This window comes from Cryptotermes secundus, unplaced genomic scaffold, assembly GCF_002891405.2.
Source record: "Cryptotermes secundus unplaced genomic scaffold, Csec_1.0 scaffold304, whole genome shotgun sequence".
Classification (NCBI taxonomy): Eukaryota; Metazoa; Arthropoda; class Insecta; order Blattodea; family Kalotermitidae; genus Cryptotermes; species Cryptotermes secundus.
In genome coordinates this window covers 362,854-382,479 of record NW_019721521.1, presented here as the reverse complement: position 1 = coordinate 382,479, position 19,626 = coordinate 362,854, and the positions used below count along the sequence as shown (strand labels likewise).

The window sequence follows — 19,626 nt, the reverse complement described above, 5'->3', positions numbered from 1 at the left end:
TTCACGTGAAAGTTGCGTTCACTATTGCGATATTAGGCAGAATGGGACGGACGCCATTTTGAAAGCAGTTTTGTTTGTCGTGCATACATGTGAACTAGGATCGTAGCATCAGAATGCTCCCTGAATTGAAATGATCGCATTACCGTGTCAGCTACGCAAAAGCATTCCGCAGGATGATCACTGTCATTATGGTCATGATGGCAACGACTTCTCTAATGATTCCAGTTCGCTTCCAGGTACTGTAAGCGGTACCTGAAACTTAATTAATCGGCCTCTCATAGTCGACGTAAATATCTTTCAATAGACATTCCAAGTCCGAAGGATTTAACCCAAGCAAAGCTTTGCCGTTCCATTTGATTTCACCGTATCCGGATGTTCTCCGGGGGCTACTTCAGTTGTTGTTTTCGCATTACTTTACGGTGCGTTAAGTTGCCGTGGTCAATCAAATAATTTGACTATATAGTAAAAAGTAAAGCTATCCCTGTAACCGGCTGTGAAAGCGGCCTCCGTAGTCTAGGGGTAACGTTCCCACCTCATGACTCGTGGTACGAGGGTTCAAACCCGGCGGAGGTCGTGGAATTTTTAAGGGCGGAAAAATTCAGGGAACAAATCCTCCGGGAGGGACTTTAAGCCGTGGGTCCCGTGTCGTAGCTTTACGGCACGTAAAAGAACCTCATATCTCCAAAGGAGCTCACTGAGCTAAATTCAAGGACATTTCCCGCCTAACAGTAGTCTCTAACGCATCTGATAGATGGCGGAAGCATTATAGACACCGCCAAGCCAGTAGAGGCCGAACTTGCTGGCTCAGTCGGGACTGATGGTACGCACCAATATCGGTAGAGTATAGAGACTGGTAGAATATCATAGAGGGAAGCACAATGGACCAGTACTTGTCTCATAGCTTGGGGAAACCCACCCTCTCCAATAACTAACTAACTAACTAACTAACTAACTAACTAACAGGCTGTGAAGATCCTTAGGGTTGTTAGAGGTTGAGGCTCTCGCATTTTCTAGACAATCGGCTTATAGATGGAGGTAAGGTTGTCAGCCTTACGAGCCGGCCACCCTTTACCCCCAGGAATATTCCTGGTGCTCATTTCTGTTAGAGGCTAAGTCGACCCCAGGGCCATAGTGCGGCTGGAAAGATTAGGTAAATTGAAAAATACTACCTCATCGGAATTCGATCCCGCGACCTTCTGGCTTGTAGCATAGGGCAACCAACTACGCCACCACGTGCCCCTCTGACTATAAAGTAGATTATTTTATTTTGTCTGTTAATGAATTAAGATCGAAACTTCAGCTTTCTAACTTGTGTGTGTGACCTGCAGACCGACGTGTAACACTCATGGCTACATTTATGTGACCGTAGAGCGTAGGTTTCCTACTACCTTTTGTTTTTACTGTAAATGTTTAGCTTTAAGACGTGTGTAACTTTGGCAGTTCTGCCCATTGAACTCTATTTCTGTTATCGAATTATAATGGATAAAATAGCCATTCGATAAACATGACCAACACAGGAAACCATTAGTCATTATAAGATGAATACTTTAAGTGACGGTAAAGGTAAAATAGTAACGTTATTCCCGTGCTTAATTAATTAAGCACTACGCCATGAAGGCGTATGGGGGAGTGGATATATAGATCCACATTTTCTTGATCTCGGCACGAGATGGAGGTGAGCGGTCAGCTTCACGTCTCTGCCGCTTTACACCCGGGCAAAAATCCCTCGATAGTCATCGGATAGCATGTTTGGTTGCCCCCAGAGCAGTTGTGGACGACGTGGAGAAGAGAAAACTCTTGACCCTATCGGAACTCGAACTCTGACACCTCGATTGCCCAGGCCGTAACCAGTAGTTATGTCTCGCTATCCCGGAAGTAAGAATTTCACCTGTAAATGGAAAGCAGATGTCTCTAACGGAATATGAATATTTTAGAAGTCTTTAGGGTTTTCCATGAATTAATGTTACGATTTGCCTGTCACGGCAGCCGAACGGTCTAAGGCATGTACTGTCTTCGCTCGCTCGGAAACCGGGATCATGGGTTCGAATCCCATTCAGGGCATGGATGTTAATTTGTGTGTGTGCGTATTTCTGTGTTTGTGTACAGGTAGAGGCCTTGTGACGAGCTGATCACCCGCCCAAGGAGTCCTACCGAATGTGTAAGATCTAGAAAAACCGAAGTGAACAGAGAAGTTCATGGAGATAGGCCTAGGCCCACTGGGGCTGTAGTGCCAAGGGAATAAAAAATGTTACTATTTTGTGTAGTAATCTAGTGAGGGGATATGAACATGAGGTAAGAGACCAGACACTAAAGAGAAGCTTGAAAGTAAAATCTGACAGTGACATGAAGGTCAGCACACCACGAAGTGTGAAGAAACTGCCTCGTAACTCATGAAAAACCATGAAACGAGGATGTCATTCAGAGATAAAAGCCTCCTATGTCTGTGTTACATTGTAAAAATAAGAAGCAAACACTTTTTTTGCAGCCTTATGAGTGTTGTATTGTGAAAATACTTTAATTTTATGTGATATTTATATTTTTTAGAATGTTTTGTCGTCAGAGCTGGCCAACATAAAAACATGTACAATAAACCGATGTGTATAGCAGTTTTGAGGGCCCATTATTTTCAAAGTCTGCTAATGGAGAAAGAAATTGCAGTGTAACGTTGCTAAGAAGCGCTGTATTCGTCCATTTCGGAGTTCAGTCTCTTACATGCTTTATGGATATGCTAATTTAAATTTTTGTCATTCCATACATTTTCTTTTCTCTTTTCTTTCTTTCCGTCTTCCATCTTTAATTTGTCTTCCCTCTTATTCATCATTGTTTATTTGCTCCTTGACGTCTTTGGTTCTCATTTTTGACTTGATAGTTCTCTTGTATCCTGATATCAGCAACATTCTCCTGTCTGTATCTTTACTCCTCTTGTATTTATATGTTCTTTCCTGACATTTCAAGAAGATTAACGAGATGAACATGGAAGCAGATTAGCTGCACTGTGACTTGAAGACTGAACAGAATAGTAATAATAAATTATTATTGCCTGGTAGTCCTAGAAACTTATTCATCCAAATATGCGATCTGTTTCTTCAGGTGGACACCCCCGGTACAATTCCTTTTAAATATTAATTTGAAATATGAAAGGAAGTGTTTAATTAATGTGAAACATGTGCGATAATGATGCCACGAATAGATTTAAGTATCCTTTCTGGTTAGAGAACAGTACATAACAAGTTCCCACTCCGAATAAAGAACCCCAATTTTGATCTTTTGATAGTGGTAATTGCCGTAGGATCATATGAAAATCCTCCAAGCAAACAGGCGTCTTTAACTTCGCATGAAGGACAAACTAGAGACCTATTTTGTGAGTTTATTTGTTTTTGTTTTTCTTAGAAGCAAAATATTTTGATGTTGCATTTATGGGAACCGGTGGATGAAAGGAAAATAGTAATTGGCATTAAGTCTTCATAGCAGATAAGTTTAAATACAGTGTCTAGCCATGTTCAGGTAAAGTGGATTTTCGGTTAAATAGATCTGACCTGAAGCCTCAAACATTGTACCCTACGGAAGAGAGTTCTTGATTAATTTATAAATGCGTCCGTGAAAGTCCCCACCCTCCAAAAGATGTTTTAAACCATGTAGCCTTTAAAAAATGCCTCCAGATGGCCATATTTCCTTTTGTTACTGTTAGCATGCTGAATTGAAGTGCAGTTTATGATAAATGTATTTTATTTATGGAGCTAATGAATAGAATTTATGACATTCATTTTTGCAAGAAAATATTGTGCTTTGCCTTTGGGGCGATTTTTATATGGGAGTATGATTTATGTCGCGTCAGGTCTACGAGTACATGACATTTCTCCCCGCAATCGCATTAATATGAAACTCAATCAATGGTTGTGTAAAGAATGTTTGAAAGATGACAGAAGTTCCTTTCAATGAGGCATATACAACTACAATGTTTTGTTTCAGTCTTATAAGTGTAATTACAATTAGTTATATTAGTCTACTTTCCTTATTATGAAAAAATAAAAGTGTTCTTATGGAATCACCCTAAGTGTTAATTAGAGTCAGTGAGCAGAGGAATATCCTACACGAAATAAGAGAACGGAAGGCTAATTGGATTGGTCATGTTTTACGCAGAAACTGCCTTCTAAAAGAAGTTATCGAAGGAAAGATAGATGGGCGGATAGAAGTCAAGAAGACGAAGAAGAAGACGTAAGAAGATGCTAGATGACCTTGGGAACAGAAGAGGATACTGTCATTTGAAGGAGAAAGCTCTAGATCGCATTAAGTGGAGGAATTGTTTTGGAAGAGACTGTGGACCTGTCGTCTTGACAGATTACTGATGATGATGGGATCACTCTACTCTGTGTGTGTGTGTGTCCCACTATCAACTTTTGAATGCCTGAACCAATCTGTATGACACATGATATGTATATCACGGCACCTGAGTGCATCTCAACGGCGTAATTCATAAATCATTCCCATCAGTCTATGTCTCTATATGCGTACCCCAACCATCGTTGCTGGGCCACGGCTCGGTAAAAATGTTACCGCTTTAACGAATACACACGCAACAACAGAAGAATTGTTCGACGAGTCGTTTTCTATAATGTCCATGTCGTTTCGAAGGAGAGTAAGCGATTAGTTCTTCCCAGAACTTTTTGTGTAATATGTTGTTACTGTTTAAATTTGGTTTCTAATTCCTAGCTGCGCTGAGCATATAGCGACCATATTTTCATATTAAGAACAAGTGCTTAAATGATATGATTTTAAACATCATAAAATCATCCAAACCTAATGATATTAAGGAGTTTGATATTCATGGAATCTATTTTTCAGATTCCCTGAAGTCCATCTTATATAACTACGCCTTACTCGTAAATATGCTATTGCTCTCGCTCATATTTTACGTAATTTTTGGAATTGCCGAATTTATTTTTGTATGGTTATAAATGACAGTTTTCGTTGTGATGCGTGATAAACTGAGACAATTCTCGTACGCAAGAATAAGCGATATGGATATCAGATAGCAATTTCATCGAATCTGTCGCTGAAATTCAATCACTGAGCCTGAATCGTAATTGAGGAGGGTATTCTGGAAATTTCTCTCTCGGTGTAATACTTGGCTTCCTCTACAATCCCAGTGAACCAGATCAATACGATCTTTCTTCGTCGCCGCCCTCGCTACACTCACAATCTTCACATAGCACTGCAGAAATACCACGTAAATTGCAGGAGCCAAGTATTGACCATTGCCGCTAACAAATTTTCAGCCAATCACACATCTGTTTCACTGCTTTCAATCCGGATATCCATCCCAAACTTAAGGCAAGGTAAGCTAAATTGAGACAGCGTCATTTCTATGTCTCTTTGTTGTTGTGATGGGTAGCGTAGTTGGTTGAGGCACTATGCTACAAGCCGGAAGGTCACGCGATAGAATCCCGACGAGGTGGACTGTAGTCGACTCAGCCTCTAACAGAAATGAGTACCAGGAATCTTCCTGGGTGGCAAAGAGCGGCCGACGCGTAAGGCTGACAAACTTACCGCCATCTATGAGCCGATTGTCTACAAAGTGTGGAAACCGCAATATCTCACAACCCTACGGGCCTCCACGGCCTGTTACAAGGATACATTTACTTTTACTTAATTACTTTGTTGTTCTGATGCGAGCTTTGAAATATTTTCTTCATTTGCCAATCAATATACTATCTCTTAAATTGATGTATGTAGTAAGGTAAAATTCTCCCTCTGCTTAACTAATTACGCATTACGTCATGAAAGCGTATGCGAGGGTGCATATAGAGATCCACATTTTCTTGTCCTTGGCACTGTTTGGATTTGAGCTGTCAGCTTCACGCCCCGGTCACTTTACCCCCGGGATAGAGCCCCCAGTTACCCACTGGATAAGACGCTGGATGGGCCCTAGAGCCGGTCTGGAAAACATGGAGAATAAAATATTCTTGCCCCACCGGGACTCGAACTCCGACCCCTCGTTTATCCAGCCCATAGCAGTTGCTATACTGACTGAGCTATTCCAAATCCTATTAGTTCATAGCCCTAGTTATAATAGGATTCACCCGAAAATTGAACACGCGTGCCTCTGCTCCTTCCACCTCACGAGTTTTATATACAGCAGAACTCCAAGTCCATTGGACAGACGTTACACGATCCGTATTAGTAAATTCTGCGCATGTACCAATTGTTTTATCCCTTTCAAAGGTATGAGAGCAGCAGTAGAATGTTTGTTTTAATCTCTGAATTCTTCCTATGTGAGAAATGCAATTAACTTTATGTCCTTTGTGTCCAGGCTCACGGTTCCGACGTCATGCTGTAACTGCTGTACCTAAATGTTTTATGCGACATTCCGAACTCTTTGTTAGAGAAAAATAGACGATGAAGTTAGAATAATAGAAGTGAAGAATTGGTGGGGGAGGGAGAAGATAAGAATGAAACATGGAGATGAAATAAGGTGGATGACATTTTCTTTTGGTAGGGTGAAAAGGAGGGATATGTTAGATTTGAAGTAACTCGTAAGTCCAACCCCGAATTTTAAAGCAGAGGTTGTTATTTCAATAGATGTTTCAAGATACATTCCGGATTTTCTTCGTACATAAGGAATGCGAGAATCTCTGAGACAGAGAGTGATAAATGGAACAAAATTACGTACAATAATTCTTGTGTGGAAGTCTTGGAATATCTCGTGCAGGTATATATCAAAGTCATGTCCCATGTTCAGAATATGTATCAGATTTATTTTAGAAGTAAAATATAAATAATATGTAAAAGTTTTTTTGACTATGGTATATTAATACAGTAATTAGGTCTTTTTGGAAATTATTCATTGTCCTGCTTTTCTAATTTAAAACTCAATAACTGAAGTGAAATATAGGGCACTTTAAACAATGGAAAAATCTGAAAATTTCAAATAACCTGTTAATTTACTTAATTATGCAGCTTCAAGTACTCTCTTCTTTCTGGTAACAGTATGAACTTGCGGAAGATTTGAAGTGTATCTGGACGTTTACGAGTTGCTAAAAGATGAATCGAACTCGATCATGGCCCACTTTAAGTTGTTGCATCAGAAGCATAATTCATGGCCAAAGAATCTCTTTCTGTAAGAAGAAACTAGTACGAAGTTACAACACTGTATCCAGACGCATACATATTTCAGATGTGTCCAAATATGTTTTCTAAAGAAATAACTTTGGAGGATTTGTTATGATCAGTTAGTTCAGGATATTATTCTATACTAATCAGTGGCATTCTGCTGTGATTCAGTAACATTACAAAACTGATTACATATCAGCTGCTCAGGCAATACTCTGAACCAGGAGTTAAACGTTGTTAAACTCCGTGGCTTTAATTCGCAGGCGAACTATACTGACCGAGCGACCGCCGCTTGTCGGCGAAGTTAGTGCCAACTGTAACGGATAGAGCAGCCCTGTCCAACGCGGCGCCCGTGGTATATTTTTCTAGCTCCCTCCGTAACCACATATAAATGAGCCGATTTTTAATATCAATTCAAATTGTAAGACAAGAGACATTTTTTAACGTCTGAGTACTGTTAAATATTTTCCAAAAAATGTATTATTATTATTGTTTATTATTATTATTATTATTATTATTATTATTAGTAGTAGTAGTAGTAGTAGTAGTAGTAGTAGTGTATGGTGGCGCCCGCACCTCCATAGGCATCAGTAAATTGTGCCCGAGTACATAAGAACGTTGGACAGCACTGGGATAGAGGGTGTCGCGTGTTCAGCGAAGATCGGAGCCGCTAATTTTCCATTCAAGTAGTTCCTCAATTATCCTCACGAGGCTGAGTGGACCCCGTTCCAGACTCATTACTTCTCAGAAAATCTGGTAGCGTCAGGAGTCGAAACCGGGACCTCTGAATCTCTAGCCAGGAACTCTGATCACTAGACCGCATAGACGGTTCCTAAACGATTGTTAAAGTAAACTCACAGACTTACTTTAACTATTATAATTAATTAAGATTGAGTCAAATCACTTCATGGAAAGTGACAATATTTATTATCCACACGCGATGAGTGTAGATATTCTATAATTTGGGCATAATACTTTTCAGATACTTTTGTCAGCCTTTCATAATTTTGTCAAGCTCATTCGGTGATACAGACGAGAACAACGAATAATCAATACTGAGGAACGTCAAGGAAAGAAATCATGTTTTTAAATGAAGTCCAAAATATGTTTAAAAATGTATTCACTCTGTGGCTGAGAAAATTCGTTCCACTGAATATACCACCAACATGTTTTCACGAAGCGTGGGCCGTACACAATACATCACACATGTAGCGTGATGAATCACAAATCACATATAAATTACTGTTCATTACAAACCAAATGGACTGCCTAATTGTGATTTAACTTCATGGGAATAACCATTGTCTGCGTGAGGTTTTTCTTTCAGCACCCTTGGATACCTCTTAAAGATTTCATTAAAAAACGATGCGTGAAGGAATGAAAGAGACAGCCCAACTAAGCACATCTTTCTGTTTCTCTTGAAACCGAGCCCTTATTTCGTAACGACATAAAAGATTTACAATGAAGTAGATTGAAAAATTTCTTCCTTATTAAGAGAGAGTATCACTCCAGATAATCACTTGGAAGTCATACTCTTCGTAATATTATGAGGAACTGAGTCTAATTGAAGAACATATTACTAGGCAATTGTGTCCAATTTATTTTTATTAAGGCAGTGATATTATGGTGAGGACATCGAAGCACGCAAATTTGGCGCACCGCCTTCCGGCAGTCTCATTGCACTCCCCCTTATCACTATTATTCAGACCGAAACGTCGCTCGTATCTACCTGAAACCATACGAGTATTTGTATTCCTCTTTCTGGATGTAGGTTGTTCCGATTGAGTCTCTTGGCAATTTTCTCAAGTTTCTACAGGTGAATATTAAGAGAAATTCTTGGGGTTGTCTCCTATAATCTCAGTCAATCTTACACAGAAGTTTGGGAACACGTGCATCCCCTAATATTCTATCGCATTGTCTGCCTTTGTCTTCATTGTTTCTATAAATTAACATTGTATATTTAACGGTACAACATTTATTATGATAATGACCATTGTACTAAAATGTTGAGGTATGAATATTGACAGAATGATAATCTGATTTGTAAAGAATGGAAACAGCAATTTACTTAAAAACACTCTCCTATATGTCAAGGAAAGTATACGTTTTGTTCTCATTGATTCTATTTTCTTAGGAGAGTGTCGATAACCGATGAAATGTTTTCATCATCTCAGCATTCAGAAGAAGAAGACAGCAAGGCTTATAGATTCGGCTGTACATCTATGTACAGGGAAGCAGAATTGCTGTGTGGGTGGCATACATTCATTTGAAAGAATTTCATATTAATTCCGATTAATAAAAATTATATTATCTCCATATTTTAGATGCAAGTCAGAAATAATTTCTTCGTCATGTTAGGTGCGGCCCGGGCTTTGCATCATTGTGGAATTCATTATATTATAATTACTACTTAATTCGGAAGGATACGATACGGATTTAATTCGAAATAATAATGATTAAAATTTTGGAAAGTGACTATTTGGAAGACGCAGAAAGAAATGGGTTATTAAGAAAAATAACAGGGAGATATGTAGGACGTGAGAAATGAAGTTCGATGGAAATGGCCCACAATTTTGTCCAGTGATAGGCCTCGACAACGGTGTTATTCCTTCGGGTTCTACTACATTGGTATTATTTTGTTAAAGCCTAAACCAAGTTCTATACCAGTTGTTCCCAACTTTTTCGGTTCACTGCCCCCCTTGAATCCATAAACTCACCCAAAATTCCCCTGCCCTGCCCTATAAAAATGTCTCTTCATAATAGTAATTTGCACAAGCCGCTAAGGAAGATAGTAACAATAAAATAACGTATACAGTAGCCGCTTCGCTGTTAGCAAAACCTTAATGTGATGGATGGGTCCTATGAAGTGATACCAGTTTCCCAGTGTCTGGTGTAAAGTCACTTCTGTCCTAAATAAGCAAATATTAAGTTCGGAGGGGCAGACCTCCAGCGCCTCTTCCTCCCTCTTGCCTTTTAGCGCCCACTGCCGCCCTTTTGACTCTTAGAGCCACATAGATAATTCCCCCCCCAGGGGGCGATACAGCCCACTTTGGTAACCACTGTTCTGGACTTATTAATTACTCATCTCATGCCCGTAGAGAGACTGAGTGCCAATGCCTTTATTCCCTAATGATCGAGATTAATCGTCTCTCCTTTCAATTAATAGTAACTTACATATTGTATGCTTATTTGTTTCTCTAGGAATTTTGTGGAAGTATAAACCTCTGTGCCGGTCACGGTAGCCGAGCGGTCTAAGGCATGTACTGTCTTCGGTCGCTTGGAAACCGGGATCGTGGGTTCGAATCCCACTCAAGGCATGGATGTTTAGTTTGTGTGTGTGCGTTTTTCTGTGTCTGTGTGCATGTAGAAGTCTTGCGACGAGCTGATCACCCGCCCAATGAGTCCTACCGAATGTGTAAGATCTAGAAAAACCGAAGTGAATGGAGAAGTTCATGGAGGTAGGCCTAGGCCCACTGGGGCTGTAGTGCCAAGGGGTAAAAAATAAATAAACCTCTGTATCCGAAATATTTATAATTAACACAGGTCTCCAGAATATGAGCCGGATGGCCATTGCAGAGGATTAGTCGTGTGTCTTGCTGCTGTGAAATGGCCTTTTTAGGCTTACACTTTTCGTCTTACATTAACATAATTTGGAGATGGCGAGCAGCTGATTTTGTAAGTTCGTCTTCCGTGGTTTTTAATGCATTATGAAGTCAAGCCAACCATGTGTGAAGGAGTAAGACTAACACAGCGGTATAATGATGGCGTATCAAAGTCTTCGTCCAGTATCTTCATACTACAGACATTGTTATCTGATGCTGTAGCCTGCTGGATATGTCAAGCGCGATCACACGCTACCTGCAGAGATAACAGTTGATGGATGAAGTAAAAATATAGTATGTTATCAGATGGTGTAACAAGCCTTGAGATAGTAATAAGCCGCTAACTGCCACATACTATGCGTCCCGCATACATATCCCAATTCGGAACAGGCTTAAGAATGATAGAAATCAGTTCTTCCATAAATTTCACACCTTGTGGCACTTACTGAGACAACTTTCGGAGCGGTAAGTGCCTAGACAGGAAATTAGTAAAGATGTTTAAATTAGAATGTCGTAGAAGTTTTGAAAATATATTATTAAATTCAATGGCCTCTCTTTCTACTATTTTTTTTCCTTGGCACTACAGCCCCAGTTGGCCTAGGCCTACCTCCATGAACTTCTCCGTTCACTCCGGTGTTTCTACATCTTACACATTCGGTAGGACTCATTGGGCGGGTGATCAGCTCGTCGCAAGGCCTCTACCTGTACACAAACACAGAAAAACGCACACATACAAACTGAACATCCATGTCCTGAGTGGGATTCGAACCCACGATCCCGGTTTCCAAGCGAGCGAAGACAGTACATGCCTTAGACCGCTCGGCTACCGTGACCGGCAGTGTATAAGAATAATATATAAGAATTCAGTTCGTACCTCACAGGAAACAGATCCGAACCCACGATCCCGGTTTCCAAGCGAGCGAAGACAGTACATGCCTTAGGCCGCTCGGCTACCGTGACCGGCAGTGTACGATCCCGTGTACCCACGATCCCGGTTTCCATGCGAGCGAAGACAGTGCATGCCTTAGACCGCTCGGCTACCGCTCTTTCTACTAACAGTGGCGATAAAACATTCTCCTTTAAACAGAACTTGGAAGAGTTTCAGAATTTACTGTGAAACATGGATAAGTTATCGATGGAAACCGTAACCACCTTCCAAGCGGCCCTTCTTAACATTCTATTAAGGCAACGCGTTTAGAGCACAGTTCGTAATACAAAATTAAAAGGCCAGTCTGTGTGAATATATACAGAGTGCGAAACCTCTCCTTCCTGGATAATGTTTTCAGGACTTAGATGAAGCCATATTTCATTCTGAGACGCTGTGTAACTTCAAGATGTCTTCTAGGAGAGAATTCTTTTAACTGCAGTGGCTGAAACGTAATCAAACTACTGAGCAGATCGCTTCGCAAAGGATAAATTAGTTAAACTGGGTTATCTGTGCAAAGGTCGTTCTGGTATCACAAGTTTTCCAAAGAAATGCAAGTAGCTGAGACGTGTAGGAAAGTCACGAAGGACAGGTTCAGCACCGGCTCTCCATACGCTTGTTTGTTAATGTTTGCAAAGCACAGACAAACATTTGAAATTACAGCAACAGTAACACTGGATGCGGGGGTCGAGTGGGGAGCAGGAATTCCAGCTACGTATTCAGGAGATCCTGACCAGCATGACTGAGGTTTTATGGTTTTCTTCAGTCCCCCTCAGGCAATATTACCTCATGCTGAAACCTGACTGCTTCCTTCCACATCATTTCCTGTTAATTCTTCATTCGTCATCCTGCCATTCGATTCCATATGCTTGCAGTTTGAGCTGCGGATAATACTTAGTAAACCATGAATGAAACAACAGTATTTTATAAAGTGACAAAAATAGTAATTCCAAATCAACAAAGCTCGGAAATTTTGTGGCCTTCTTTTTCTCTCGCTCTGCCTTTATTCTATTATCTTAATTTCTTCTGAGTTTCTTTCTTCCTCACTATATTTCTCCATTTCCTTTCAAAGTAGTTTCAGTAAGATCTATGGTAAGGCCGTGCCATAGCTGGCTTCCCGTCGCGGCGGCCCGGGTTCGATCTCGGGGTCTGGTCAAGTGGGATTTGTGGTGGACAAAGTGGCGCTGGGGCAGGTTTTCTCCAATCCCTGCCAATCTTCATTCCACCAATTGCTCTACAATCACCCTCACCTATCATCTGGGGCGGGTACAATAGGCCAGAAGTGACCGCAGTACAAGGGACCCACCCCACTAGCAATAAAAAAAATCTGTAGTAATTTGTATTTATCCTAGTGTTATACTGTAATTAAGAACACAAAATCACACGAAACGAAGGAAATATGAAAATATAATTATTATACACTGGCACCAAAATTAGGAAGTGACAGTTCTTCCTCTGGATATAAAAATCGTTGCTACGTCAGCAACAATTTATCAATGATAGAAATCACTAAATATTTGTGCTTCTTATATTCGAATGCTCCAGAATCTTGATAATCTCGTGATATAACGAAGTAATATGGAGACGAAGTCATATCTATGGGACTTCTGGAGATCTAACACCAGTGGACACTGTAATATAAGTCACCCAATACAGGTCCAGCAACTCATCCATTCTTATGAATCTTGTCGCTGGTATCTTCACCTCTTCCTCAGTTCACTGAACAATTAGGATCATGTAGCCAGTCACAGGCCAGAAATAAAAATAAGGGCATCCACACACGCGTGTGTCACATATTCATAAGGAGTGGAAAAGGCGGTATTGCCTGGGTGGCACCTATGACGTGTAACATTTGAGTCATAGTTTTATTGTGTGTATGTTTGTATGTAGGTAGGAAGTGGATAGGCTCATTCTCTTTCTTATAGAGAAAATCAATTGTAATATTCTTTGCAAGTTCACTATTTCAAAGATAAATTGTTCAAGATAAAAGGAAAGCGGTGTATTCCATTGAAAGGCGAGTCTCAGAGTCACTCGTTCTTAGCTTTAAGCATGGTTGCAGGATGAGCAAGACAGAATAGATCCGCCCATACAGATGTTATTCTCTGCGCATTCCCCATACCCTACTATGTATACCATACTATGTAGAAGTTTAAAGATAGAAGTACTTACTTACTTACTTACTTACTTACTTACTTACTTACTTACTCACTCATGGAGCTGAGCCCTTCTGGAGGAGCCGCCAATTCTGCAGCTACTCAAGAAATTCTCAGCATTTTATGGAACCCGAAGGTTCATCACCGTGTTCACAAGAGCCCTCCACTGGTCCCTATCCTGAGCCAGATCTATCCAATCCATATCATCCCATCCTATCTCTCTAAGATCCATTCTAATGTTGTCCACCCACCTACGCCTTGGTCTTCCCTGTGGTCTCCTTCCTTCTGGCTTCCCCACCAATATCCTATACGCATTCCTCGTCTCCCCCATTCGTGCTACATGACGTGCCCACCTCATCCTCCTTGATTTGATCATTCTAATTATACTTGGAGAAGAGTACAAGTTATGAAGCTCCTCATTATGCAGTTTTCTCCAACTTCCTGTGACTTCATACCTCTTTGGTCCAAATATTCTCCTCAACACCCTGTTCTCAAACACCCTCAGTCTATATTCCTCCCTTAATTTTTTAAAGATAGAAGTATTCACTGAAATTTCGGAACCAAAGCAAAACCTCAAATTAATTCAGTTACATTTGAAGATAATTACGGCATTTGCATGGAACAGAGAGCAGTTACATGATGGTAATTACTTGCACATTGACTGGAAATTTGAGAGTTATTCGACATTACGAGAGAGGCGCGTCTCAGAACAATCTCTCTCTTAATTGTGCGTACCAGATAAGGTGAGAGTGGCCTCTTGTTTTCGTAAGACGTCATTGCGTGTGGTGTATGTAAAAATATAATAAAACTACAGACCCCAAATCCATCAGTATGAATTACGAAATTGTGATGGATTGTATAGCGTTTTTTTCCCCCTTCTTTTGTTTGCGAAAGGGCTCTAAGTTTGAAGATTGTGGTACTCCTCCTGTCAAGTTGGGCCGATCCATAACCCAAGTTCGCTCCACGGTTGTACTGTCTAGTACAGAACTCGCTGTAGTAGACAGGCAGAGATGTATAGATGGATGCGTTGATAAACAGACAAACGGACAGAAAGACAACTGCGGCCTTAAACTTCAGATGCCGTAGGTCTAATGCCAAGTAGACAGCCTAATAAGAGTTGCAGGTACATGCTTGTAATTCTTACGGTTACAGTTCCTCCCCATTTTTTTCATTCTAGGAGCTCCCATTACACTACGTATATTTCTATTTGTAGTCTATGACACAGACTGTGTAGAGTCGAATGTTTATACGATAGTAGCCTAAATATAGGATTGGAACAACTGTGAAAAGAAGAGGTCGTGATTTAATTTAAGACACTATCCGCGTATTTCCTTAGTAGGACTGAAGAAAACCATGAAAACCCTCACTTGGTATAATAAGTATTCCTGCTGAGATTCGAACCTGACACTTCCCGAATATAAATGCGAAATGTTACCGCCTGAGCTAGTTTGTTTGGTACAATTATTAGATCAGGACCCGCGATAACGTAGGCGGTATAGCGACAGGCTACGGGGTGGACGACCGAGGGGTCGGAGTTCGAGTCCCGGTAGGGTCAAGAATCGTCTCTTCTCCACAGCGTCCAGACCGGCTCTGGGGTCCACCCAACCTCCTATCTAATGGATACCTACGCTCTTTCTCCGGGGATAATGCAGCCGGGGTGTAAAACTGACCACTCAGTTCCAGCTACTACCGAGGTCAAGGAAATGTGGATCTGTACATCCACTTCCCCATACGCCTTCATGGTGTAGTGCTTAATTAGTTAAGGGCAGGGACAACTTTACCTTTTTAACCTTTACTATTATCAGATTGTGTCTACAACTACATGCTAGAATGACCCTCACCTCTTGTTGCATAGTAAATGATAATCATGGCCTACTTTACGACACTACCCTCACTCTCACCTCCACTCTTACCCCAATAGAAACACAGGGTGAAAAAGAAAAATGTTCCTGTGCTTAACTAATTAAGCACTATGCTATGAAGACGTATGGGGGAGTGGATGTATAGGTTGACATTTTCTTGACCTCGACATTAGTTGGAGGTGAGTGGTCAGCTTCACGCCCCTTCCCTTTTACCCCCAGGGGAAGAAACCCCGGTACCCATTGGATAGGAAGGAGGCTGGGTGGACCCCAGAGCCGGTCTGGACTACGTGGAGAAATTTCTTTACCCTACTGAGATTAGAAATCCGACCCTTCAGTCGTCCAGGCCGTAGCTAGTCGCTATACGGACTACGCTATCCTGCCTCTGCATTGAAACATAAGCCTATTGAAAGTTATACGTAACATTGATAGCTATAGAATTTCAGTCACAGATCTCTTGGATGCCAAGTACACGTACACAATCAGAACTGAGACATCGTCCTCAGAATTTGTTATGGGGACACCCATTTCTATATATTTTATAAACAGACACCCAGTAATAATTATGAGGAAGGTTGAACAGCGGAGCTGGTCGTTGTTCCGTTGCGCTATAAAAAAAGGCTGCCTGATATCGACGGAAGTTTTGCTTCTTTCAACTTGTTGCAGATTTCTGGTTCAACTAAAATTTCTACACGTCTTAATAAATTGTTATTATTGTCACTAAAACTGCGTCAAAACCACTGCCTGCAGCATCAAGCTGTAATATTAATCCAATTCTACATTTTAATTTAAAAGAACAAAGATCAACTTCAGAATTTTAGAATGTATTTCCGGGAAACACTGATACTTTTAAAGGCTTACCATAAATTTGTCCGATGTGACACACACACAAGAGGTAGAAAGAAACGACAAATAGGTTACACTTTTATAACAGGAAACCTTAATGGTGGAGTCTATTCCTATGTTATTTCTTTTAGGAAAATGGCTTCAAATTCTGTGAATAAAATATTTTGTAAGTTACATAAGACGGAACAAAAGTTGAGGGGAGAACTTAATTCGGCAATTTATTAAAAAGAGGAAAGATGTAAGACCAATTAAACTTTAAAATACTATAATCACATGTATTTTTCCTGACTTCGGCTTCTCAACACAGATTCGTCTAGAATGTATTTACAAATGCAGGTATAGGTACACTTTCAAGCGTAACTAGACAATACGATAGGATCTGTTTAAAGATATTCCACATACTTTATCATATATAATTGACCTCGACTGCGTTGCCTTGGAAACGAGACCGAGAAAGTTAACATTCCACATTTGTGCCCGTAGTGCACGTACCATCATTTTTCTGAAGATATTGTGTATGCAGTTTTGTTTAGGATGATGATCTCCCTAAGTTAATAAAACTAGTTAGAACCTTTTTAGATAAAATCGTCGTTTTGATTTGAGGGGCCATCTGAGGGACCCCCAGTTTTGTAGATGGAGCGTTAGGCTGGGGCCACACGAGCGCACAAAACGCGTCCGTTGTAACGAACGTCGTGACGTTCGTTGTAGAAATAAACAAGAGAGGCGAATGCTACGCTTTCTTCTGGCTCCATTGCAGACAAAATATAACGCACCGCATTCTGCAACTGTGTGGTGTCCTCAGCAACGTCCGTCATAAAGTACGTTCGTTGCAACGGACGTACTTCATGCGCTCGTGTGGCCCCAGCCTAAATATTCATCGGGAAACGAACTGTGATGGATTACCTCTTAAACTTTTTTTTCCTTGACACTACAGCCCCAGTGGGCCTAGGCCTACCTCCATGAACTCCGTTCACTTCGGTTTTTCTAGATGTTACACATTCGGTAGGACTCCTTGGGTGAGTGATCAGCTCGTCGCAAGGCCTCTACCTGTACACAAACACAGAAAAACGCAAACAAACATCCATTCCCTGAGTGGGATTCGAACCGACGATCCCGGCTTCCGAGCTAGCGAAGACAGTACATGCCTTAGACTGCTCGGCTACCGTGACCGGCTTTACCTCTTAAATACCGACTCAGAATACGATCGGCTCAAACGATTCGGGCTAGCGAGACGCTTACACACATATAGATAGAGGGCAGCCCAAATTCTATTTTATTGGGTCCTCAGAACGTGTAAATATGTTAAAACCTCGATCACGATACATTCTCATATACTACAGGAGCCTATATACGAGAAAATAAAGATGAAATATTAGCGAAGCAGAATACAGATAGATTCATGAGACAGTTTTGGGCGAGATATTAGATGGAGGTGTTAACTTGATGAATGATAAATGCGAATGAAATAGAGAAGAAATGTGCTTTCTTGCAAGAACTACATTTCTATCCTGAAGATGGAGGCAGTACATTCCTCCAAAACATCGTTAAACTTTTACCATACTACATGGTGTCACATCACAGAAGTTCATACTCATCAACTCTAAATTGCCCTGAAGAAATTAGAAGATGCACATTTATTACGGAGTGTCATGCATTATAGAAACTTTTTTTTAGTGAGTCAGAATTTGTGGATTACAATTTTATATCCTTTATGTGTACCAAAACTTCCGTAAAACAGAATTTTGATTATGTATATAGATGCTTCTTTGACGTTCCAGTATGTCAGTTTCAAGGATTATACCTGACTTCTTGACATCGGGGATAACTTACACTGTGATCTGGCCTCGCCATAGCTCAAGGGGTTAGTCGCTGGCTTCCCACCGCTGCGGCCCGTGTTCGATCCCGCGTCTGGTCAAGTGGGATTTGTGGTGGACAAAGTGGCGCTGGGGCAGGTTTTCTCCAATCCCTGCCAATCTTCATTCCATCAAATTCTCCATAATCACCCTCACCTATCACCTGGGGCTGGTACAATAGGCCAGAAGTGGCCGCAGTACAAGGGACTTAGTCCCACCCCACTAATATTAAAAATAATTACACTGTGATCACTTCTGTCTGAAGGTTTCACATTCAGGGATTAAAATGGAGAGGTGTGAAAATGGTATCCACTGGGCTGTTTACATATCTGGGCCAGTCTATCAACCACCTCCCTTCCTGGTTTCAATTGTAGATAATTCTTTTAACTTAGGGAGCTCTGACACTTCTCTCCAAATTTGGACTATAGTGGTCAGGGTTCGTGGTTACAGATATAGAGGTCACGGGTTCGATTCCCGGCGCTACTAGATTTTCTGAGAAGTAGTGGGTCTGGAACGGGATCCACTCTGCTTCGTGAGGATAACTGAGGAAACAGCGGCTCGGGTCTAGAAAACCGAGATTAACGGCCGTGGTCATCCGTTGTGCTGACCACGCCACACACACTATCCGTAAAGTTGGTACTAACTTCGCCGACAAGCGGCGGTCGCTCTGTCGGTATAGTTCGCTTGCGGACTACAGGCCACGGAGTTTGTATATCACCTGCAAGTTCCTGGAGGGTAACGAAATGGTGCACAGTTGATTTATACTTACAGACACAGACACATAAGTGGTATTCTGAAAATATATTTTACTCGTATAAATGCGGGGTACCGAAGGAGTGTATGTTATTGAAAACAAGAGAAGAATTTAATAATAGCAGTCTTTTGTGACAAAGTGTGAGCATAATCACGAGGGTGAGACTTTGCGGTTCCTGTTGCAGGGTGCAGAGAGGAAGACACGTGATGAGGAACGACGAGCCGCTAAGCGCAAGATGACAGCCAGCGGGCGGAAGAAGATGGATGAACTATACCACCCAGCAACAGAAAGGTCTGAGTTCTACACCATGAGTGACCTTACTAAGCCTCCTGTCCTCTTCACCCCTGCAGAGGACATTGACAAGGTAAGCTGGGTGCGTTTCACATCAAATCATATTTATCATATTAACTTTTACTCTTACTGGATATAATGTATAGAATTGTCATCAGTGCTTTCCTTTCTAACCATTATTAATAGCTAGGAGGTGTAGCTCTGTCTTCTTGTCTGATGTCCAAAAAAAAAAA

General features: G+C 41.1%; 1 protein-coding gene across 7 annotated transcripts in view; it reads left to right on the top strand.

Annotated features, from left to right (window-relative positions):
* The window catches only part of LOC111875435 (protein grainyhead), a 515,137-nt gene that overhangs the window by 481,064 nt on the left and 14,447 nt on the right, over window positions 1–19,626 (top strand). For 5 of the 7 annotated variants that reach the window (XM_023871677.2, XM_023871678.2, XM_023871680.2 and 2 more), the window contains one exon: window positions 19,287–19,475. In XM_023871677.2, coding sequence (XP_023727445.1) covers window positions 19,287–19,475 — 189 coding nt within the window. The remainder of the gene's footprint in view (window positions 1–19,286; window positions 19,476–19,626) is intronic. The other 2 variants (XM_023871681.2, XM_023871679.2) reach the window with 1 other exon arrangement.